Below are 24,043 nucleotides of genomic sequence, written 5' to 3' on the forward strand. Positions count from 1 at the left end.
AAAGCGGATTCGCGAAATCCCAGAAGAATGGAAGTCTGAATCGCGACTTGCTGAAATGTTCTTTTCACTCTACTTCGGCTGTATGATTCCTTGCGTACTCCGTGCACTGTGCTAAACACTGTCCACATACTGTACTTCTCTGTCCTCTCACATAACACAAGGCGCGTTTAAACGTCTCGAGGACGTTGTACAGAGCATATGAAAACAGCGTCTTTATCGGCGGGTGAGCCAGAAATCCCATCTCTCTCTCTCTCTCTCTCTCTCTCTCTCTCTCTCTCTCTCCGATTCTATAGGGAAGTCCCTCTGAGATCTTATATGAGTCCGTATACCGCCCCATCTCATGCTCATGGTGTGACATCCTCGTTCTTCCCTCAGACTCATTCCCACCATCCCTGACACGTCTCCACGATGTCTGGGCGATTTGGCTGGGACGAAGCGGCAGGAACCGTATTGACAACATGCGTCCTGATATCACCCTTGATATCATTACAATGGCCCAGCAATATTGTCGCAGCTCGTGTAGCAGCCGTCCTTGTGACCGTGGCTGCTTCGTCGAGGATATGGGGCCACGTCGCCTCCCGATATGTGCCCGAGCCGTATCTGGTCAGTGCTCGAGACGAAAAGTCCACCCGTCCATCTGTTCGGATGAGAGTGATGTTATCTCTAACGTTGGGGTAGGATGAGATATTCCATGTGCCCCAGGCGCAGAAATACTGCGAGGGCCGGTTCGCCGAGTGGGATGACAAGATAACGACACCCCCGGGGCTGTATGTTCGGAAACACGAGAGTCCGGACCAGAGACCACGACTGACCCGCTCCACGACCAGGTACCTCCTATCGCTCGTTGTTCCCAAGAACATGATGGCAGCCTCCTTCCAGGAAGCCTTTGCCTGCGACACGGCGTCTCTGCGCGGCGTGAACGCCCTGTGCCTCGCAGGTCTGGCCTACCTCTGTCTCGAGGTGCGGCGGCGCATCGAGGCCCGCCACGAGCCGTCCTCTTCAGCTGGTCTCCCCCCGCCCTCGGGATACGCTCTTCACAGCGCTCTCAACATCGCCATCTGCCCCGTCATCTTCTTCTTCGGCGGCCTGTACTACACCGATGTGGCGTCTGCTGCCGTCGTCGTGGCTGCCTTTCTCAACTCTCTCCAGCGCATGGATCGCAGCAGCTGTGGCAAGCCGTCTCTATTCAGTGACGTTCTGACCGTCATCCTGGGACTCGCTTCGCTCTTGATGAGACAGACAAATATCTTTTGGACCGTCGTCTTCCTGGGCGGTCTAGAGGCCGTGCATGCTGTCAAGAGTGTGCGGAAGGCACGGCAGCCGACGCGGCAGCCGACGCGGCAGCCCACCGGTTTCGCGGATGGCATCAGGCTGTACGCGGGCAAGTATTCTCGCGGCGAGGTGCATGATCCGCCTCTGGATATGGCCTGGCCGGACGGTGAGACATCCACCCCCTCCGACCACACAATCCCCGGGACAAGAGAACACTGACAGATACCAGACATGCTCTTCACGGCTCTGAGCCTCGTCATCGCAGCGGTCTGCAACCCCCTCCGCGTGCTGAGGCAGGTGTGGCCTCACATCACCGTCCTGGTGGCGTTTGCAGGCTTCGTGGCCTGGAACGGCGGGGTTGTCCTTGGTGAGTCGACCAGCACAAAACGCCCGACTACCGTATGCTGACAGTGGCGGATGGCAGGCGACAAGTCACACCACGTCGCAACGATCCACCTCGCGCAGATGCTCTACATCTGGCCATTCTTTGCCTTCTTCTCCGCTCCTCTCGCCGCGCTGCCGTTCCTCCACCAGACCTACACGGTAGCATGCCGGGGTCTGCAGAGCTGCTACCAAGCAGTCCCTCTGTGGAGGATGGCTGCGTCGGCTCTCTACGTCGGTGGCACCGTTGTCGCCTCGGCCCTCGTCGTCAAGTTCAACACCATTATCCACCCGTTCACCCTTGCCGACAACCGCCACTACATGTTCTACGTCTTCCGATACACCATCCGGCGGGCGACGTGGATCCGCTACGCGCTTGTGGCACCGTACACCGCCTGCCGTTGGGTCATCTGGGGCACGCTGAGCGGTTGTTCTGCACCGGCTCGGGCTCCGGCCTCCTTCCTCAACCACCCGCTCGTCAGTGCGGACAGAGAAAGGGCCGAGTCGAAGCCCCTACAGCCATCCTCGGCAGAGCCCGTATCCGCTTCTACCGGTCTCATGATCCTCATCGCCACTACCCTGTCCCTGGTCACGGCTCCGCTCGTCGAGCCGAGGTACTTCATCGTGCCGTGGGTCTTCTGGCGACTGCTCGTGCCCGAACGGCGATGGACGGGTGGGAGAGGGGACAGCTATGACATCAGACTTGTCCTGGAGACGCTTTGGTTCGTCGTCATCAACGCGCTCACGATGTACATGTTCCTCTTCCGGCCGTACCATTGGAGGGCAGAGGACGGGACACTTCTCGACGAGGGACGATGGCAGCGGTTCATGTGGTGATGGCCTGTATGTACACTGGTAATAGAGATAGATAGACGGAGAGATAGAGATAGAAGGAAGTAGGGAGTATAAAACATGTTTCTTCTTGTCTGGTAAGATGTTGTACATTGATTCCGTAGTGCCAACCTTTGTCGTCAACAAAAAAAAACCCCCCAAACAAATAAAACAAGGCAGAAAAAGAAAAAGAAGAAGAAAAAACACGATGAAAAAATGCCTGTTGCATAACGCCGTCCCTGCAGTCCCTTGAACCATCATAATTCCATACATGTATAACATCACTCTTCATATAAAACGTTTTCTTTCTTCTCCTCTCCTTTGGCCGTCACCCATCACGAGTCAGCGGCTCACAGGCTCAGACGATCGAGGCTGAGACCGTCATTGCTGCGCACCCTCCTCACGACGCCGAGCTTGAAGAACCTCTCCTCGCCGGCGGCCGTCCTGCCGCCGATATACCACTTATCAGCACCGATGGCATCTCGGAACCCCTCGCTGCTGCTGTCTGACCCGCGACGTCTCCCGTCAGCCCGATGGCTGCCGCTGCCGTTACTGTTCTGGATGGGAATACCCGCCGAGCGTTGGGGCGATGACGATGCTGCTGCCGGGTAGGCGTTGCGGTGGTGGCGAGAAGCCGCGGTGGAGGGGGAGCGGCGTGATGATGCTGCTGATGACGCCTGTAGCGGCGTCGATGCCGTCGCTGTCGCGGTGGCGGTGTTGTTGTTGGCGTTGGCGGCAGCGGTGCTGTTGCTGCTGCCGCTGCTGCTGCCGCTGCCGCCGCCGCCGCCGCCGTGGTGCTTGTTCGGCTGCTGAGAGGATGATGACTGGATGGGAGGCGCTTGTTGGCGGAAGGCGGCGATGAAGGAGGACAAGAAGAAGGGTCGTTGGGAAGGCATGATTGCTGTCGAGAGAGAGGGCTTTTTTCTTGTTCCTTTATCTCGGTCCCTAGACGTGGAGTCGTGTGTATATATCTCTTCAATCAGAAAACAGAGTCTAATAGTACAAGATGAAGAGAAGAAGAAAGAATAGCGTGATGGAGGGGAAGCAGGATCTGATAAGGTCAGTTGAGTGTGTGTGTGTGTGGGGAGGGAGTGAGGAAGAAAGGTAGGGGTGAAAAAGGCCAAATTTGTGACGTCTTCTCTGCTAGGGCTCCCTCCCCCATTCTACCCGCCCGTCCGTCGGTGACGGGCCATTTTTTTTTCTGGGTCGGCGAAAGCCGGAATGAGTAATGGCGGGGTTCCGACTGGCCTGGCACACCTTTGAGCCTTATGGATTCGAAGCCGTTTCCCCTTCCCCCCCGCCCCGGGGAGTGATTTAGTAAAAACACAGCAGATTGACGGGTTACGTCTGGATATATTTTGTTCACATATGTTTTCTATCCATCTTTTTACCTTGGTTACCGCCACGTACTATTGCAGACTTTCGTACTAGTAATACTACTGTACTGATTATTGCCACTGTGAACAGATAGGAGAAGCTGGACCCCAACGCGGGGTAATACGGAGATCATGTGAAAATGCCGCCACCCCCCCCCCCCCTTACTCGACTCCGATCCATCGTCCCATCCACCGCTCATTCAACACCTTTGCCTCGTCGACCATGCCCAGCTCTAGCAGGAGCTGGATCGATCCCCGCACGGCCGAGTGGATGGAGGAGCTTATCCACGCATGCGTCGGGGCCGTGTGCTCCCCTATGAAGATGGTGTTGTGCTCGGTGCGGTGGTAGGACGGTATGTACAGCTTGTGCTGCTCGACGTCGGGGCGGCACCACGACGTGGACGTGTGCTCGTCCTGCAGCCAGCACAGGCGCGCGTAGTCGCCCGTGTACAGGTCGCGGGCCTGCTCGCCGTGCAGGCCGACGATGGACTCCAGGACCATCGAGACGTGCGCCTCGTCCGTGAAGCTGACGAAGCGGTCGCTCCAGTCCCCCCCGCGGTAGTGCGTGATCAGGCCCGGCCGGCCCGTCTCGTTGAGCCCGTAGACGGGGTAGTACAGGGCGCCGACGGCGTCGCTGTCCGGCTCGCTCTTGCCGCCAAAGATGGGCCGCTCGCCGCGCTCCCAGAAGCGCTCGCTGAAGAGGAGCGACACCTTGCAGGCCGACTTGAAGCGGAGCCCGGCCTCGCTAATCGCCCGGTCCAGAACCGGCGAGAAGTCGGGCAGGTCCATGAAGCGCGTCATGGTGAAGGGCACGGCCATGATGGTGTAGTCGTAATCCTTCGAGGTGCGGGAGCGATCCTCGCCCGCGCCCTCCTCCCAGGTCAGGCGCGTCTTCTTGCTGTCGCTGCCGCCGTCGTGGCCATCCACCGATTCCAGCTTGGTGACCTTTCGGTTGAGGCTGAGCCGGTCCGAGACGTGGGGGATGAAGGCGTCCGACAGGCGGTTGAACCCGCCGTCGACGCACCTCCACTCGGTCAGGCCCAGAGAGCTGTCGGAGCCGTCCTGGGCCAGGTTGGAGTTGTGGTCCATCTCGTCCCAGAAGACGTCGTAGTCCGATGCCGTCCAGATGGCGTCCGTGACGTCCTCGCTCGCGTGGAAGGCGTTGCGCATCATGGCCTGCTGGCTCCAGTCGTCCAGCCCCTCGTCCATGGCCCTCTTGTGGGCCCGCCAGACGTTGCGCTGCATCGACCGCATGGTCGTCTCGTTCATGAGGATGCCGTTCATCAAGCCCTTGATCCGCTTGTACTCGTCCGTCGACTCCACCGGCTGCGGGCTCTTGCCGAGGCTGGGATCGGCGGCGATCTCGGCGCGCGTGGGGATCCTGCCGTCCGGGTGCCTGCCCGTGCCGCGGGCGCTCAGCTCGTTGGGGTGGTGCTGGATCCAGGGGATGAAGTCGACCTTCCACTGCGGGTCGTTGCCGTTGAGCTCGTTCAGCCATTCGGCGAGATCGAAGGTGAGTCGGTGATCCGTGTACTCGTGCGTCGAGTTGTCGCTCTTGTACGTCACGGTGTACGGGAGCCGCATGGGTCCCATCTCGGCGTACTCGTCCGTGCCGCCGACGAAGACGGTCCGGAAGCGCCCGCCCACCCGGTCGCTGGCCTCCACCAGCTCCCAGTTGTGCACGCCCACGCTGTCCAGCAACAGGCCCGTTGTCAGCCCCGACACGCCGGCGCCTACGATGGCGATGGTAGCGTTCTGCCTGCGCGGGAGCGACGAAGAACCGTTGATCATGGACACGCCGTCGAACCAGTTGCCTAGGCTGTCGAATTGCTCTAGGAGCGGCGGGCTGTCACCGGCAACATCACGCTGGCTTTGCTGCTGCTGCTGCCGCTGCTGCACGGGCTTGGCACATGCCGTCAAGCACAGGGCAAGTATGGACGAGGCCGAGAGAAAGGTCATCTTTTGGCGTCTGCTGTATTCCGCTTCCAATCCCGACGGTACTACCGATTGGCACGACCAGGAAACTTTTCATGGCTAAACATCGTGCGTGCATGCCGGTTTTTATATTCCTTCTCGGCACACGAGATGTGCACATCAATAGACGACCGAGTCGACTTGTTAATGCCGCAAAAAATGGCTCACAATGAGCATATTTCCCCTACAACAACTCTCATAACCTCATCGAAAACAGTCTTTTATCGTCTCGACCCCATCGACATCCAGCGGGGTTGTGGGCTTGCTCCGTACTGACTGCCATCAAGGTGCGTCCCTCAAGGTAGTGTGATGGTCATATTGACATTGAGTTACATGCATGTTTCGCCGATCACTCGAACTTTTCTTTTAGCATGGTAGCACTCGGCAGATGTTGTAATATCATAGTCATTATCGGTACTATGGCGATGTAACAATACTCGTACGGCTCACTACTTGTTGCCATTATTTGAGTAGCGTAGTGTAAAAAGGAGTGAGCCATTATAATATGATGGCCAATTTCTTATTCCCTCTCTCCAAGGTGTTCACCCTCAACAGATATGATACCGTTCCTAGATAATGTAGCTACTTCTCAATGTCGTAACTATGTGTCCGACGTGCATATCACTGGTCCGTTCGAAAGCATAGTTTCGTTTGCTCGATTCGGCCGACGGAGAGCGGGATAGCTTGGTTTCCACCTTTCCAGATTTGACGATCGTGACTTGGACAATGCCACCTTGCGATGGTGCCTTTGCAGGGTGGGAATAAACAGCCTCCACCTCAGCGGTAGCCTTTTTTTTTTTTTTTTCAAATTGTGGTCGTCGGGGCACCCGTCTTTCCTGATCGATGAATACCTGGAGGAAGAGGTCGATATTGAGCTGAGATTGCATAGCTTCCACTACGAGCTCAGACTGGAGTTCCCAGAGTCCTAGGCCATAGTTCCCATGCTGGCCTCGAGCCGTTGTAGTCTCGTTTGCGGAATGGAGGTGCTGCAGTCGACGGTCCTGCCGGAGACCTCCTCGGCGTCATCTTCCCTGAGCGAATGTGGTCCCGTACGCTGCTGGTCAGTACAGTGGCAGTGCTTCCCGGGGGCCGTCTTGAGCATCGCATCGCCCGTGCTGTTGGGGAGAGTTTTGGGGCCCGAACCATGCGCGGTCGAGAACGTCCTCGTCGGGGAGACGGCCGAATATTCCTCCCAGGACCTCCCCGCCCACGGTCATCTCCTCTAGAGGCCACGCCTTACTTCTGGCACTCTACAGCCGAGTCCACCAACTGGCCATCACTCATCATAGAAGGGTGAAGATGAGGGGATGCTCACATCGGCGTCTCACGTCTCGATCTCCCTTCATCAGGCTGTCCATAGGATCGGGGGCTGCGATGCCCTGTCCCGAGGTTGCGGTCGTCGTTCCCCGTGGACGGGGCCGCACATGCTGAGACTTGGGAGTATCACCTATCATGTCATAGCTGTCGTTGCTGCCTGGTAGCGGTCAAGTACGGATGCATTCTGAATCCTGTCAAGTCTTGATATTCAAGACGAAGTAGTGCAACGCTATGGCCGTATAGGGCAACTACCCGAAATGGGAGCGACATTTCCCACTTCTTTAGCCTTACGGCACCCAACATCTAATAATAACCCGATCTTGGCGGCGACCATGGAATGAAACAGAGCCAAAATATATCGAGAAACATGGAAGAATACTAACAAATGTTGAAATTTTTTTAATGGAACGAATGAGACTATTACAAGAGAAGGAGAAGAAGAAGGACAAGAGATACAGAAATCCGATCTGTAGAACAATTCATCACCTATAATATATATTACAGTTGAGCAGGCACACTTGCACTGCCTACCCTACATCAACCCCTAACCTGAGGCACCAAGTGCATCACATCCCATACAAGACCAAAGTCCCACGCATTAAATCTACACCAAAGGGCATTGCAGACGCTCGAACCCTCCATCATGCACCAGGCGTCTCACGACGCGCGGGGGGAGGGGGGGGGAGAGAGCACGCACATGGGTAAGAGTCATCCTGGTGAACTCTATCTGATCATCCACATGCTTCAACCCTGAATGTCATCACCAGACAAGAACATCAAACCAAGACGAAATCGAGACGAGGGAAGATAGTAGAAAAAAAAAGAGATTGAGAGAGAGAGGGAGAGAGGATGCACAGCTTCCTAGCCTACGTGGTACCATGGTACACCTGGCTGTTCGAAAAGGGCTCGTTCCGATCCGCCGCAGCCCTACGACGGCGCATCGCGGAGGACCGCGCATCCGGCACCGCGGCCAGCCAGCAGCCGCCCGCTCATCTGCGGGCCGCCCTCGTCGTGGAGGACGGCAGCATATCCGACGGGCTGCACGCCGTGTACGACCTGTCGGCCAAGTCGGAGCGCGCGCACCGCATGCGGATCCTGTACCTGCACGGCGGGCCGCTCGTGCTGTCCATGCACCGCGGCCAGTGGGACCTGGCGGGCGCGCTGGCGTCGCGGCTCGACGCCACCGTCACGGTGCCCGTGCTGCCGCTCGGGCCGGAGCACGACATGGCCTACATGTACGACGTCCTGCGGCCCCTGCACGACGACATGGCCGCCACTGCGGCGCGGGAGGGCGTCCCGCTGTACATCGTGGGGGACTCGGCCGGCGGGAACCTGGCCCTCGGCCTGGCGCAGCGCGGCGGCGGGAAGGTGGACGGCATCGTCCTCATCACGCCCATGGTCGATCTCTCCCTGGACGAACCTGATTCCGGCTCGGACGACCCGGCTGCTGGGGCCGGGGCTGGGGCCGGGGCCGGGGCCGGGGCCGTCGCCGTCGCCGTCGCCGATCCGCTCCACGCCCTGCCCGGACTGAGGGAGGTGGTCAGGATGCTGTGTCCCGACGTCGGGGACCTGCGCGACCCGGCCGTCAGCCCTGTATATGGTGACCTGGCGTGTCTGCCGCGCATGCTCGTCCTCGTCGCCGAGATGGACATGCTCGCCTGCCAGGCCAGGAGGCTGGTACGTCTGGCCGCCGACCAGGGCTGCGGAGAGATAGAGCTCCTGGAGGGCGAGGGGATGGTGCACTCTTGGCCGTCGCTGTCGCCTTGTCTGCATGAGAGCCGTCTGGCGACGTCTAGGATGGCCCAGTGGCTTGAAAGGGGGGCTACTCCGATGACGCATACATGCACATCCTGAGCACTCCCCCCCCCCCCACCCCGACTGGATCTCAAGACAGGCCAGGGTCACTTGCAGTCTCAACCCCACCAGGACGTCATCCTTCCCTCGCATGCAGAAGGGAGAGAGGCATGGGTGGGGAAGGAGAAGAGAAAAAGAAGGAAAGGAGAAAAAAATAGAGGGTTGCGCCGTTGATCGACGAGACCCAGAGACCAGGGGGGAGGTTGAGTCATGGTGTGATACGTCGGGCCTTATATCGACTTGACTCGTTTTGGATAGATGCCCGAAGTGAGAAGGTCTTGGGCTGGCGGTTAGCATACCGTCCATCTCGGCCACTTCTCTCGTCTGTTCCTTTTCTTCATCCTGCTTTTCTTCCTCGTTTCTCTCTCTCTTATAATTTATTGTAATTTATTTTAATCTAGTTATTATTTTACCATTATGTTGTATTATCATTGTTATTTCTAACATCACTTTTCTGCTTCTATTTTTTTCTTCTCTTTTTTTTTCTTGTCCCTTTTCTTCCTCCCTTGTTCTCGATATATACGCTTGCTTATCCTTCATGTCTCAGTACTAGCTTTTATGTATTCATCATGCCGTGACTTGCTTTTGTTCAGTCTGGGACCCTCTGGGACCGGCTACTGGAGTTGGCTGGAGTTGGCTGGAGCTGGCTGGAGCTAGGGCTGGATGGATGCTGCCCAACCCCACTATGACGATAATCATGGAATACAATGCAATGATTTGCCCGGAGATCTTACCGATCGCTATCCAATGAGACGACTGCAGATCTCACGGGAGTCACTGTTACACCGCAAGAGACTTTATGGAGTAAGAGAAACTGTCTATCCCTGACCTTCGCCCTTCTGTCCGTGATCCCTGGTCCGTGGACTGATATTACGGAGTGCATGGGTCCTGGAGGTACAGACACACGGAGGATTACCGTATTATTCAGCATTGCCCCCCCCCCCTCCACTGGTTGGAATAAGGATGGCGATGCAAGGGTTGCTCAACATTTCTTTTTCTCCCCATCTTCTCTTCTTCTCGTTTCTTTTTCCTCGGGGAGAGATGGTCGTAGAGGGTGGTCAGAGAGTATTCTAACCCTCCCCCCCCCCAGCTCGGCTGAAAATGGGAGGGGGGAAAACGGACTTGATGCTCGTGACAGGGCCTGCATCATCGACATCTTCTTCAAGTTGGAAATATGACAGCTCCGCGTCTGTCGTCGTTGGAAATATGATAGCTTCGTGTCTCGTCTCGTCGGCCCACAGGATTGGCCTGTTGACCTGGAAAGGTGCCACCGAAACATGAGAAATAAAGAAATAGAAGCAGAGACTGCGGAGGGTAGGTAATAATAATATTCATAGCAGGTCAACGTGGGCCGGACCAGGCAAACCCCTGCGCTGGACTAAGAGGAAAAACAGCTGCTGCAGAAGATGCAGGGTACGTGCGAGTGATAATACGCATCGACAAACGATACTGAGATGTTCTCTTTTCCTTTCTTTTTCCTACTTGCTTGTCAGAGAGTCAATTTTCTCTGCATCGCTGCAGCATGCCGGTGTGACCGCGGTACTGGTGTCAGGGTACCATACTGCCGGGAAACGGTTCGAGGTGGTTGTATTACTCTTCCAAGTCTCAACTCAGTGGTGGCATCTTGTATTGTATAGAGGCAGAGAAGGAACCGCTACACCGGGCAGGAGTCTCGCCGTCGCGCGCGTGTGTTGCCGTCCGTCTCACTCGCACATTTCTTCGCCCGCGTGTTGATATGAATTTGCAGGTGTCGGCGCCGAGACCATAATACTAGTTGAGACATGGCGGGGTTGTTCTTCACCTCGATCTAGGCGGGTGGGTGACGGTGCGCAGTGCACAGAGCTGATTCGTATGAGCAGAGCTGTTAGCGGCTTCGTCAAAGGGCCAAGGACCGCCATGGCAATAACCTCCTCCTTCACATGTCAACTTGGCTCTACAGGAGGCGTCTCGTGATGATGGCGACGAGAATAAAAAAATAATGCTCTCCAGCCCGGTGACCGAGTCGAGGCGCGGTCCGCCAAGAGGGTCTCCACCACGGCCCACCAGGGACATGGGGGTGGGCGCGAGGGGATGTAATACAACGAGAGGGCCAGAGGGCAGCATGAGACAGAGGTGATGGTGTACGACTATTACCACACTCGGATATATGTGGAGAATGACTGGCGGGAAGTGTGATATTGTACGGCGTACGGCGCTTGTGTGATGGTCGGGACTGGCTGTGTTGTTCTTGAGGGAGAGAGCGAGAGAGAGAGAGAGAGAGATCAGACGATGCGGTATATACAGAGTATACTCGTATGTTGTTGTAGGGTCCAATGGAAGAGGGAATAAAGCCAGAGACCGGGGTCAAGAGTCGATGATGGGGGGGGGTGTATCTGTCTGTCTATCTGGCAGACATGACCGGAAGGATGATTTGTGAGGAGAGAGAATGTCAAGGGTTATGATGATGGAGAGGTGAAGATGAATGGAGGGTTTTGTAGACCGGACCCACAAAGCACAATATGACTGACTCTCTAGATTTTTTTTCTCTTTCCTTTCTTTGAGGTTGAGAGAGAGAGAGAAGGAAGGAGAGAAGGGGGAAAAAAAGGAAGGAGAGGGTGGGGAAAAACAAAGAGAGAGAGAGAAAAAAAAGGAAAGAACGACCGACAGACCGACTGACACAATGTTCCTTTGTCGGAATCATGATACTCTTATCCGTAGACAGATATTAGATATTATAGACTAACCTAGACCGAGTCCAGGACCGAGACAGAGGAGGAGGATATCGGAAGAAACTGTCGATAGAATTCAATCTATCCAGCCCACGTACTAATGTAATTGACTCGGACGATGAAATGCGACTCTGTGACGATGATTGGTGAGATGTATAAAAACGCCATGATGGCATGATACGTCTCCATCCTCTCTCCATCCCTCCCGTGACTGCTAGTGCTGGTTAACTGTGGATATCTTACCGATAGTATTTATCAAGTTTATAATACCATATTTACTCCGTATCGATACATGAATTAATTACTTACCAATAGCAGTAATACCACTATCGTCGAGATAGACTGCCCTTACATGCGTCTCTTTCACTCTCATACTTCTCTTTACTCCGACTGGCTGCCCTCTTTCTCTTCTTCTTTCCCATGATCTACAAGAAGCACCGACATGTGCTCGGAGAGATGGTATTCGTCGATAAGGGAAAGTGGGCACCTTTTCTTCTTCTCTTGTTAATCTGTCACGAATATCAACTGTTATTATCACCCCTACTCAAGCGTTGCAGAGTACCAGTACAGAGCAATGTCTAGACGTCTTGACGGTCAAGGACCTGGCGGTTATACGGCTATGACTACTACTAGATATCATGATATTATGATATTATACTAATGGTGATATAATGACGTATCCTCCTCCGCTCGAGCCCATTCCCAGCTTCCTTTATCCTCTTGTTGCTCGCACACCCCCCCCCCCCTTGCACTGACATTCTGCCCAAGTTGACTCTCCCTTCTCTATCGTCTCATCATCTTGTTTGCCGTGTTGCGTTGGCCAAAACCAAACTCCCCACCAATCCCGACGACATTCACCAGCATTTCTTATTTTCTTGTTTTATTTATTCTTTTTTTTCTTTTTCAGCTGTGCTCATTGTACCTGATTCTGCTTCCAAATTTTCAGTTTCAGTCTGAGTTTTCATCAGCTGCCACCTTCTTTCTTTTTCTTTCCTCTTCTTTCCCTTCCCATCTTTCACATTCTTAGATATATAAGAGGGGAAGCTGCCTTATGAGTCTGGCAGCAGCTACAGACTACCAACTATTACCACACCGTCATCTGCAGCGGCCTGCCTGTAGACGAACCAACAGTACACACCATCTCTTCAATCTCCTGTTTCCCGTTCTGGCCTTCATCTTACACGGCCTGACAGGGGAGAGCCCGGATCGTCGGAACCTCGGGACGCATTCATATCCTCCATCGCTTGCTACTGCTCTCTCATACACGGCAGACATAGAAACCATGGCTCCTTCATCTCACCATGTCGCTCTCCCGGGAGACTTCATCGCTGTCCTCACCCTTCAGAATCTCTTGGTCCTGACTGCAATCTTCATCGTCTACCATGCCGTCAAGGCTCTCTACTCCATCTACATCTATCCTTTCTACACTTCTCCTCTACGGCACCTGCCGACCCCAACGGTTCGACTCTCCCTCTCACCATCCCCCCTCCTCCCCTCCTTCGTTTCGCCTTGCTACCTGCACCATCCCTCTGACATACCGCAGGAAAACCACCATTGGATCTTAGGCCAGGCAAAGAACCTCTTTTCAAAACCGTGGATCCCCTACTTCTACCGCGACTTCAGCTCCCGCTACCCAGACAGCCCCTTTATCCGCATCCTCAAGGTGGCCAACGCAGAGGTCCTCGTGCCCAACACCATCTCCGCCTACCGCGAGATCCTGCAGACAAAGTCCGAATGCTTCGTCAAGCCGAGCGAGTCGCGTACCGGTGCCATCATCGTCATCGGGGAGGGCCTCCCATGGTCTCACGGGAACATTCATCGACTCCGAAGGACCGCCCTGAACAGTGAGCACGATCCGATCTTACCGACCACCGGTGGAGGGGAGGGGACGCGGCTGACGAATTGTGTTCTCTAATCACAAAAACTACAGAACTCTTCTCTCCTCAGAGAATGAAGGCGTGCGAGCCTCGGGTACGCGCCAAGGTCGAGCAGATGGCCACCATGCTTGCCGCCAAGCGGATGACCCCCGGTGACCCCGTCGATAGTGAGCTTGCTCTTTTTTTTTTTTTTTTTTTTTTTTTTTTTTTTTTTTTAGCTGAGCTGACGAGGGGGAAAACAAAACAAAAAGTTGAATCCGAAATCTGGAAGGCAACACTGGATATTGCCGGCATCAAGACCATGGGCACAGACCTGAACCACCTCGGATCAGGCGACTCCCCTCTCTACGACATCTTCACCACAACCATGCGTCCCACCGTCCGAGGCCACGTCACCCGCCTGATGGTGGCCTACATGCCCTTCCGGTCCTGGCTACCCATGGAAGCCCTGAGCGAGTTCGCCTCCAAGTGCGCCGCCGCGCGCGATTTCATCCTCGGCCACGTCCGCGAGAGGCGAAGCGCCTGGGAGCGGTCTAAGAGTCGTCCCGGTGAGCATGATGCCGCTCTCCTGCAGGCCATGGTGGAGAATGACGGTCTCTGGAACGATGGCGAGGTTGTTGAGCATGTGAGTTCTCCCTTCTTTATCTTTTCTCCTTTTCTTGTTTTCCTCTTCTTCATCTTACGTCGTTTTATATACTAACATGATGTTAATCTTCAGGTCCTCAATTTCATGATCCTCGGTGAGTTGCACACAAGACAAGAATGAAATCATAAAGGTGACATCTGTTCACACACACACCCACACACACACAGGCCATGACACTACTGCGTGCACCATGTTATGGACCCTTGACTTCATCGCTCGTCGTACCGACATCCAAGATCGTCTGCGCAGGGAGATCTCCTCCCTCAAGGACCTCTCATGGGGTGAAATCGATAGCCTTCGCTATCTCGACAATTTCATGCGCGAGGCTTTGCGATTCTACTGTCCTGGTATTTCCTCCCTCCCTTCTTCTCCCTCTCTGCCTCTTTGTTATCTCTACATCCCTCGATTCGAAAGATTCACAAGAAGGAGGATGAGAATATACTGACTGTTTTTTTTTTTTAAAAAAAAAAAAAAGTCCAATGGATCCCCCGAGAATCAACCTGCGATCTCATGATTGACGGCGTCGCCATCCCCAAGGGCACGCGATTCAACCTGGTACCCGCAATGGTCAACCTGAAGCCCGAGATCTGGGGCCCCGACGCCGCCGTCTTCGACCCGGACAGGTGGAACCCGGATCGTCTGACGGGTGATGCCGGGGGAGCCTACTCCTTCGCCACCTTCCACAATGGCCCGCGCGTCTGCATCGGGAAGGCCCTGACGTACATGGAGATGAAGCTCATGATTGTCGAGCTCGTGTCCAAGTACAGGCTTGCCACGACGCACGTCGGTGAGCTGGAGATGGAGAGTCCGAGTTTCACTCTCAAGCCCAAGGACAGGGTTAAGTTGCAGATGACGGAAATTTGATCTGTCTGTCTCTTCTTTCTCTTTCCCACCCTCTTTTTCTATGCTTTCTCTTTTTTTCTTTCTCTCTCTCACTTTACCCCCCTAACCCGGCAGTTTTTCCCCCCCTTTCTTTTTATATTTCAAGATGGCGTTTCATGGACTTTTTGTTGTCATTCTACAGAACCGCCACGTTGTTGAGCATGAAAACACAGGCAGGTGCAGGTACAGATCGCAGATATTAGACAGACACACACGTGGAGGAACATATGCAGGCATACACACGTGTACAGACGGGCACATGCACAGGTACACGCAGACACCGTGTAATTCGGAGTTTTCTTTTTTTTTTTCTTTTTTTTTTTTTTTTTTTCGTTTTTCGTTTTTTTTATATACTTCTTCTTTCTCTCTCAATACACTTCGACTCTTTTGTTATATTTTCTTTCTTCTTTTTTTCTTTCCCCATCATTCATGGCATTATGTGACCCAGATCTGTGCCTAGTAAAAAATAAAAAATAAAACACGAGTCAACCATTGGCGCCCATCATTCCTTCACAACCGAGGCCACAAAACGTACATGTCCCCAAGACGCCTCTACAAAATATGAGACCTGCCTAGGTGAAGAATAAGAAAAAAGGGAAAGATGGCCAACATGGCCAACACGAGCTGAGAAAACGCGATAGCCTCCACTGATCAAAACCCCCAAGAGAGTGATAGCCGAGTAGAAATGCGTCAATCCACCCTGCCCCTGCTCAGGTTTTAGGGTTAGGGTTTTTAGGCGATAGTCCTTCCCGCGCCTCGGAGCGATGAGCCGCGACCTGATCGGCGAGAAGACAAGCATGACGGAAGTGAAGATGGAAGACGGCAGGCTGATACCAGCTGGAGAGATGGGCACTGAACCGGCCGGTGGCGGCAGGCAGGGCCGGCAGAAGGGTCGGATGGAGACGGAGCAGCGTCGTGATCATGATCATGACCAGGTCCGTTATCGTCAACCGGTCTACGGGGGGTAGAGCTGCCAGTATCATCTTATACTCGTGATTGAGACTAGATCTGAGTAAACAGTTGGTTGAAAGAGAAGAGAGCAACAACAACAACAACAAGAAAGGTGACAGTCAAGGTTTCAAACTTCGTCACCCCTCACTGCATGATACATATACTTGACGTGCTGCCTTTTTGCGATCGTGCCCGGCCGCTACGTACGACAGATGCGCCGTAATATTTCCTGGTAAAGAGATGGTCAGAACAGCACCAAGAGACAACGGGATGCCGTCCAACACCCGATGCCAAGACGGGAGCCGGGGGAGGGGGAGGATGGCACGCACAACCACACCGAGCCGAGGCCGCACAGGGGTGACCGTCCCAAAAGTTGTCTCGTTGGCCCATCGTGGGATCCCCGGGTGTCATCCCAGTTGTTCTGGAGGCCACCGGGCCGCTTGGGAACATACGGCTTGTATGGTTGTTGTCGTGCGGCACCATCACAAGCTTGGTTTCGTGGTCTAGTTGGTCATGGCATCTCGTTAACAATTCGTCTTTAGCAGGCTTTGTTCTTCCGAGAAGGTCCCCGGTTCAATCCCGGGCGAAACCAGTCTTTTCTTTCTCATTTTTTGCTTTTCGGGTTTTGGCCAAGAACCTTTATTGTCTGTTTTCTTCTCTTCTTCTTCCCCCCTTCCCTCATCACATTCTCTCGGTGTAACTCTCTCGGTGGAAGATGTATATATATATATTTATATATATATACGATGGGTAGGCGGTGCCGGATCAATGTGGGTGTCGACTCCAAGCTGGTCAGGCCAAAATTCTTCAAACGACAGTTGTTCCGAGTCACAAAGTCACAAAGTCATACGCCGAGCCTCTAGATATCTAGATGTCGTATCGTTCTTTCTTCCCGTGTCTTACCAAAAGAGTTGTTTTACAACGTCCCCACTGTTCGTCGTCTACCGCCGAAAAAAAAAGAAAACAGAAAGATAAAATGTGCCAAAAGAATGCATATTGCTTGTGGAGGGAGAAGAAGAAGAAGAAGAAGAAACATACCCAAAGCGCTTGGATGCTGCGCTTACCACGAGATAGTAGAACCAAAAAATGAAAATAGAAATGAAATAAAAATAAAAAAATTTTACACAATTGTAAAAAAATAAAAAATAAAAAAAGGTATGTGTGTGGTGGGAGAGACGGAAAAGTTACCAGTCATATGCCCAACCGTTGTTCTCGAGGAACCATTCACAGGCCTGCTTGAGAACAACGTTGGGGATGAGTTCCCCCTTGGCGAGGGGTTCGCGTGTGACAGGGTCGACGGCGTTGTTGTTGATGGCGGCCTGGATAGATGCGCGCTCGTACGACCGACCGGTGTGCGTCTGTCAAATGTCAGTGTCAGGATGATGATGACTTCCACAAGACAACAGACATATCATATATATATATATATGGAGAGGGAGAGGGAGAGATGGAGAGAGAGGGAGAGAGAGAGAGAGAAAGAGAGAAGAGTAGAGAGTAGAGGGAAGAGAGATGGGGGAAGCTCACAACGACGGGGTCGACCATGACGTTAAAGGAGATGTCGTCGACCAACCAGTCGGGCACATCCCTCTTGCGGTCGGCATCCTGGCGAGCGCGCTCGAAGATGGCCTGCATAGCCCGGGCCTTCTGCTCGCCCTCGTCGGCGATGGCAGCCCTGTCGAGGTCGGACTCGGCCTCGTCGGCGTCCCGGCGGGTCTGGGCGGCCAGGAGGTCGAGCACCTCTCGCTCCAGGTCCTGGGCCTCTCGGCGGCGGGCCGCCTCCCTGCGCTGCCACCTCTCGTGCCGGCACCGCAGGAGCTGGGCCATGGTCATGTCGAGGCTCTTGTCGTCGACAGCGCGGCAGGCCTCGTACGCCCTCTGGGCGTGGTGGCAGGCCGCGTCGAGGTCGGCCCCCAGCGCCTGGAGCGACTTGGACTTGAAGTAGTGGGCCTTTATGGACCGGTCGTCCAGGCCGATGCACACGTCGCAGTCCGTCACCGCGCCCTCGTAGTTGCCCTGGTTGAAGCGGCACATGGCGCGGTTGGTGTACAGGGATGTCAGGCTCGGGTCGACGACTAGACTGTTGTTGTCTCCCGCGCATGACATACGATATCGGTCAACCAAGGTTACTTACTACCTTTCATATGGAAGAATCAAAGGGGCAAAAAAGAAGAAGGCGTAGAGATACGAGTGAAGAATTAAAGAGACGAGAAAAATGGAAAAAGAGAAGAAAAGAAAGAAAAGAGACAAAAAAAAAAAAAAAAAACTCACGCCTGGGAGTAGCAGCTCTCGGCGGCAACGTAGTCCTTTTTCGAAAAGTGCCGGTTGCCTTCCTCCTTGAGTTTGAGGGCCTTGGACTTGTCGTCACCCATGGTACTTTTCTTCTTCTTTTTCTTCTTCTTCTTCTTCTTCTTCTTCTCCTTTTCTCTCGCTTGCGGTCGTCCGACAAAAAGTTTCCCGGACCGTCGTCGTCGTCGTCCTCGTCCTCGTCCTCGTCCTCGTCCTCGTCACCGTCGGTTCTCTCCGGACTCTCCGGGATGGTAGGGGTAGCAAGGGGACGGGACAGACAGAATAATAAAGGATGTAGAGTGGGATATGCAGCTACATGTAATCTGTACAGGTATTTTAGCTGTGGCGCGGAGCGCGGGGGAGGGGATTGTTTTATCAAGCACGAGAGAATATGCAATGTGTACGGGTAACTTGCTTGTCCGACTGCTGCCCCACTGACCTTTCCGAGCGCCGAGTTCCATCGACGACGACGTAATTCTGTCCATGAATTTACTAGTAGAGCAGTAGTAATAGTAGTAGTACTACTACTGCACATCAAATCACCCTAATGCCATCTGGGGAAATACTCGAGAAATCTTCCAGCTATATACTCAAATTGCTCTTCGAAAGCCCCCGTGTCCGTTACATAATCGTGGACGCAGTACAGTGCTAAATACATAAATATATATATATATATATATACCAATATTGTCATGACAATTCCCCCGTTCCGTCAATCCGACAAGAATCCTCATGTTACTGCGCGAAAAAAAAAAAAAGAAAGAGAAAAAGGAGGAGAAAAGAGAGGGATAAAGAACCGGCCGTTTTCTATTCCCAGATTCCACCAACGCCGATGTCGCAGATCGCAGGTATACAAGAAGAAAAGAAGAAAAAAAGCCGCTTAATGCAGATAAAGATGCAAAAAAAGGAGACGAAGGAAGAAAAGGAAGGAGTAGAGGAAGAAGACGAGCTTTATACAAAAGCCACATGACCGCCTCCTCCTCCTCCTCCTCCTCCTCCTCCTCTTCTACCATCATCATTCAGCCCATCTTGATCCTGATCCTGATCCTGATCCGACACGGCTCCTCCATCGCCACCGTCGTCAATCACCAGGCCGGCACGCTCCTCCTCGGTAGGCGGGTCATGAGCCCTCCGGAAGACCTTGTTGAAAGAGAAATTCCGTTGGGCCATGTGCGGCGGGGGCGTGGGCGGCGACAGGCTGGATCTGCTGACGTTGGAGCGCGACCTCGTGCGTGCTGCGCGGGCGGGGTTGAAGCTGCCGCCTCGGTATGACGTGTCCTGGTCGTAGAGGGGGGCCGGTATCTCGCGCTGGTAGGCGGGGGCGTATCCGTAGCCGCCGTGGCCGTGGACGTGGCCGTGGCCGTGGCCGTAGGACGTCGGGTGCGGGCGCTGGTGGGACATCTCTTCTAGGTAGACCGCCGCGTCGGCGTCGCCCTTGTCCACCCCGCCGCCGTCCGGCCCGTCCTCTTCGTCGTAGGGGGGCATGGTGGTGGCCGTGCGGGAGCGGCCGCGGCTGCCGTGGCGGATGAAGCTGCCCGTTATGCTGGAGAAGATGCTGCGGTCGTCGTCGTGATGCTGACGGTGCCCCCGCTCAGACCCTTCGTGATCGTAGTCGTCCGGGAAGCGAGACATCCCCAGCGGCGGGTGGGGGCTCCGCGGGCTGCGGATGCTCGGCGTCATCGACGTCAGCGGCGGCAGGGGCGACGCCAGCGACCGGTTGGACAGGGTGGCGCTGGCGGCCGTCGGGGGTCGGCGCGCGCTGCTAAAGGTCGTCGTCCGTCGCCGTCTGAGCCCGTCCCACTCGTACTCGGGCTCGATCGGGTGCCCGTGCTCGTCGATGGCCTGCATCGTCTCCATCATCTTCTTCTCCTCGTGCAGGCGGCGCAGCTCGTCCTCCTCCATCCTGAGGCGGGCGCGCGAGAAGCGCCGGACCAGGCCGGCCGCGCCGCGGATCGCGTCGGCCTTGGGCTCCGACTCCGGCTGCTCCTGCTCCGCTATCGTCTGGATCTGGTCCAGGTCGCCCTGGAAGACGGCGGCGTCGGGCACGTCCTTGGCCGCCTTGGACAGCTGGAGCAGCACGACGCCCGAGCAGATGGTGAGGAAGCCGAGGACCATGGTGACGATCTGCGAGGTTGTCCCCTTGAAGCCCTGGAACAGCACGGCCGACGTGATGATCGTCGTGCTCGTGAAGTAGACGTAGTAGGTGGGCGTGACGAGGGCGGCGTTGAAGATGTTGAGGGCTTTCTGCGGAACGGTCAGCATTTGCGGTCCGGACGGGACGGAAGAGGTGAGGGTGCACGGACGTTGAGGAAGATGATCTCGGTGAGGAGGGTGGCGATGACGAAGACGAACAGCACCCAGAGGAACCACTGCTTGTACTGAGGCTCGCCGCCGATCCAGGCGATGATGGCGGAACCCAGGCCCTGCGTCGCGACGACGCTGAGCCCGCCGACCCAGCTGCAGATGGAGATGTAGACGAGCATGTTGCGGTTCCCCCACCTGGGACCCGCCCAGAAGGCGGCGACGCCGGACCCGACGATGATGACGCCCGAGTATGTCAGGAAGCCGGGCGTGATGACGTACTTCTGCATCTCCTGTATGTCCTTCACCGCCGACGACTCGGGCGCATTCATGACGATGATGACGGAGCCGACGATGCAGAGGAAGCACGAGACCTTGCCGACCATGCTGAGCCGCTCCTTGAGGAAGATGGCCGACAGGACGGTGGTGATGACGACCGACAGGGCGCCGAGGGGCGTGACGAGGATGGCGTCGGTGAAGGCGTAGGCGACAAAGTTGCATATCTCGCCCAGGATCATGAGCGTCATGCCCCCCCACCAGTAGCCGTTGCGCAGGTAGCCGTACCCCTCGCCGGCCACCTCGTTGTACTTTTCGTTGGCGCGCAGCAGCCCGACCTTCTTCATGACGAACGACACGCCGATGAAGCAGCCCGACCCGATGGCCAGGCCGATGCCGACGGCCTTGTAGAAGGATGGGCGATCGTCCCCTCCTCCGACAGAGACGCCGTTGCGGGAGAGGAGCATATGCTCCATCTCCATCTTGGGGGTAGAGTTTGTGTCGCTGTAGAGGGGTTCCTCTTTCTCTCTTTTTTTTTTTTTCCCTTCCCTCTCCCTTTCTGTCTCCGACCGGCAGTCAGGTGCTAATACGTATCGTTGTATCGGTATTCGTCCATGTGTGTCGTTGTCGGTATATCGAGGTTTCGGGAAGGAGCCTGAAGTGGAGATGTATCCGGACAGAGCTGTGAGACAGTTTAAAATGGTCTTCGTCTTTTTTTCCCCCTTCCCGTGCTGTGATCTGTAATCTGTTGAGGGGGTGGTTCAGGGGAGAAGAGACAGAGAAGAGGGGTTCAAGGGGGAGAGCATGCGCGGTTGGCTTCTTCAAGAGGATCAGAGGAGATTCGGTGGAAACGTGTACTCGTACTCGACCCCGTCACTCCAGCGTCTCCTACAAGGACCCGGGGAGGCAAAAAGCTGGAGGGTCCCCTGCATTCCGTCCCACCGACGCTCGTTGCTCTGGCAGCTGCAGTTTAGTGCGAAATGCGCCTGATGAGCCGGTGCCTAGAAGCCTGAAGGTCAAGGCCAGTCAGTGTTCTGCTGCGCCCAGTCGGCTGCTGCGCTGCAGTACCACCGGTACGGCTATCAGCACCAGGTTACCGGTACAGGTGCCGTGGTGAGGAATGGTACCGAGTGCGGAGTACAGGTACGGAGCACAATCCGCTTCGTTCTCCCCCCCCCCCCCCCCCCGTCACATAGAGGCTACGAGCACGCCGGTACGAGGTAAATAAAGTTCCTGTTATGATTGCTATTATTATCAGCTCAGCCCACATCTTGCATGCATCTCTCTGCTGGACCACCCATGGCACAGAGCATCTCCTCCGTAGCACTGGACTCTGACGCCTGATGCTAAGCTTTACCGCTCAGGGCGTGGCTTGGCCCGAGTCCGTTGCCGCCAGGGCAACCGACGACCCTGTGGGCGATCTCCTGTCTCAACATTAATCTGTACTCGGTCCGTGTCCATGTCGATGGCAGCACAGCCGAGAGAGCACAGCCGATAATAGCACAGCAGGTGCCCTGATCAGTTGGACGGCGTAACGGATTTGAGTAGAACGATCATCACCCGCTCCATGTCCTGATCAAGACACATGCATCGTCTAAACAGCATGCAGCGTCCACCATACCGCTACAGACCTAGTAGGCTGCGGCTACGGGCTGCATGAAATGTCCGCGAGCCGACTAACTCAACTGAGATAGAGACGATCTACCCGGCACTGCCGCCATCCACTGAGTTACACGTGACTGTCCTCGTCATCCTCTTCTCCTCCTCCCCCCCCCCAAATCGTATCCTCCACCGGATGATCCGTCAATCCGTCAACCGTCCTCATCGGGACTCGACCCCGTTCAACCGTACGGAAGCTTCCCCGCCAGTAGCCATGCGTACAGCGACGCAACGCACAGCATGACCGGCTCGCATCCGCCAACGTCATTCCCCCGTTGAGGTCGGCCAGGCTGGGCTTGTCATCGTCCCGAGCGTCGTCATCCGAGATGCCGTGCGCCCGAAGATGGAATCGTTCAGACGTACATCGGACGGGTACAGTGAGTCAGGCCGTGTTCTATCAAGCCGACGCCATCTGACTCTCCGATGGACGGACCTTGGCCCGTGATATCTTCCCAAGTCGGGTCCGTCTATCGGGCTGGTTCAAGAGCACGGGATGCTCTCGGGCCATCAGATGGCCCATGCAGTATCGTGCCGCCGAGACTGCGGTCTGACTGCGGCGACGCGTCGATGAGATTCCTGCAGGGTGCGCCTTCGTCCAGCTTTCCAGTCGTTGTCGCCTAAGAACGCAGATTGAGTCTCCGGGGGCAAGGATTCAGACGCGAGCAATGCGACGCAGCACATGGCGGTCGACGGCCACGTGCATATATATAACACATACATGGATGGATACCTGCTTCGTACCCGTACGTCGCATCTCACCACTCGGTACCGGGGGGAGGCCATGATATATGAGTTTCGTAATGCCGGTCAGCTCTACTACCTTCGTCAGAGTCACCTGTCTGCCAAGGGCCGGGTATGTGACTGATCCTTTCCCAAAGCAAGGATCGGAGACGCAAATCGACCGGGTATGCATGCATGCGTGGCCCCCGTACACAGCCGCAAAGGCCTTCCAGGAGCTCTCGGTGCACGGCCTCGGCGGTGGGCGCAATCTCTGCCCTCTCAACTCTCGTCGACCCCTCTCCAAGTCTTCGCTGCCGCCGACGTGCATGCATGCATGCTCGTACATCTGCTTCGGCTCTTCTTCACTCCTGCCTCTCCCGTCACCGTAAACCCCAGTTGGCGGCATGCATACCGGCGTGACGGGCTCGGATCTCGACCACCGCCGTGAGGATATGCAGAACGTACCATGCCTGCAGAGCCGGGAGTGAGTCGCGCATGCACTCAACGCCGGGCGTCTGAATCAATTGCTGACGCCATCGCTCGATTCGACAAGACGACGCCCTACCAGACGGCGACGGGGAGGGTTGCAGGGCAGGCAGAGTGCGTAGGTGTTACAATGCAGGTCCGATAACGGCCTGTGCGTCGTTCCTCGTACGGCCGGCAGACCTCCTCCTCACCTTCGATAGCAGAGCTCGGCCTCACACCGCCACGCGCTGAGGTAGCGGAGGGCGG

The 24,043-nt window shown here is 55.4% G+C and overlaps 7 protein-coding genes across 7 annotated transcripts; 3 read left to right on the forward strand and 4 right to left on the reverse strand.

Moving 5' to 3' along the window:
* Window positions 1–408: 408 nt before the first annotated feature.
* On the forward strand, window positions 409–2,490 carry GMORB2_0653 (alpha-1,2-glucosyltransferase; the record flags this gene model as incomplete). Its single annotated transcript, XM_035462638.1, has 4 exons — window positions 409–603; window positions 679–1,438; window positions 1,502–1,639; window positions 1,697–2,490. 4 exons carry the CDS (start codon window positions 409–411, stop codon window positions 2,488–2,490), a joined length of 1,887 nt encoding a protein of 628 aa, XP_035325568.1.
* A 344-nt stretch (window positions 2,491–2,834) lies between these two features.
* GMORB2_0654 (NAD dependent epimerase/dehydratase family) lies at window positions 2,835–3,677 on the reverse strand (the record flags this gene model as incomplete). The annotated part of the gene is made up of 2 exons (XM_035462639.1): window positions 2,835–3,036; window positions 3,652–3,677. The coding sequence occupies 2 exons, from the start codon at window positions 3,675–3,677 to the stop codon at window positions 2,835–2,837; spliced, it is 228 nt and encodes a 75-aa protein (XP_035325569.1).
* A 345-nt stretch (window positions 3,678–4,022) lies between these two features.
* Window positions 4,023–5,819, reverse strand: GMORB2_0655 (Flavin containing amine oxidoreductase; the record flags this gene model as incomplete). Its single annotated transcript, XM_035462640.1, has 1 exon — window positions 4,023–5,819. The coding sequence occupies one exon, from the start codon at window positions 5,817–5,819 to the stop codon at window positions 4,023–4,025; it is 1,797 nt and encodes a 598-aa protein (XP_035325570.1).
* Window positions 5,820–8,000: 2,181 nt separating this feature from the next.
* On the forward strand, window positions 8,001–9,005 carry GMORB2_0656 (Acetyl esterase/lipase; the record flags this gene model as incomplete). The annotated part of the gene is made up of 1 exon (XM_035462641.1): window positions 8,001–9,005. The coding sequence occupies one exon, from the start codon at window positions 8,001–8,003 to the stop codon at window positions 9,003–9,005; it is 1,005 nt and encodes a 334-aa protein (XP_035325571.1).
* A 3,990-nt stretch (window positions 9,006–12,995) lies between these two features.
* Window positions 12,996–15,100, forward strand: GMORB2_0657 (Cytochrome P450; the record flags this gene model as incomplete). The annotated part of the gene is made up of 6 exons (XM_035462642.1): window positions 12,996–13,172; window positions 13,257–13,557; window positions 13,644–13,757; window positions 13,842–14,215; window positions 14,309–14,330; window positions 14,712–15,100. 6 exons carry the CDS (start codon window positions 12,996–12,998, stop codon window positions 15,098–15,100), a joined length of 1,377 nt encoding a protein of 458 aa, XP_035325572.1.
* A 2,153-nt stretch (window positions 15,101–17,253) lies between these two features.
* Window positions 17,254–18,438, reverse strand: GMORB2_0658 (STIP1-like proteiny and U-box containing protein 1; the record flags this gene model as incomplete). The annotated part of the gene is made up of 3 exons (XM_035462643.1): window positions 17,254–17,388; window positions 17,615–18,146; window positions 18,338–18,438. 3 exons carry the CDS (start codon window positions 18,436–18,438, stop codon window positions 17,254–17,256), a joined length of 768 nt encoding a protein of 255 aa, XP_035325573.1.
* Window positions 18,439–19,306: 868 nt separating this feature from the next.
* Window positions 19,307–21,414, reverse strand: GMORB2_0659 (Pfam:DUF803; the record flags this gene model as incomplete). The annotated part of the gene is made up of 2 exons (XM_035462644.1): window positions 19,307–20,599; window positions 20,659–21,414. 2 exons carry the CDS (start codon window positions 21,412–21,414, stop codon window positions 19,307–19,309), a joined length of 2,049 nt encoding a protein of 682 aa, XP_035325574.1.
* Window positions 21,415–24,043: the final 2,629 nt, after the last annotated feature.

Source organism: Geosmithia morbida (genome assembly GCF_012550715.1).
Source record: "Geosmithia morbida isolate 1262 chromosome Unknown scaffold_0, whole genome shotgun sequence".
NCBI classification, from domain to species: Eukaryota; Fungi; Ascomycota; class Sordariomycetes; order Hypocreales; family Bionectriaceae; genus Geosmithia; species Geosmithia morbida.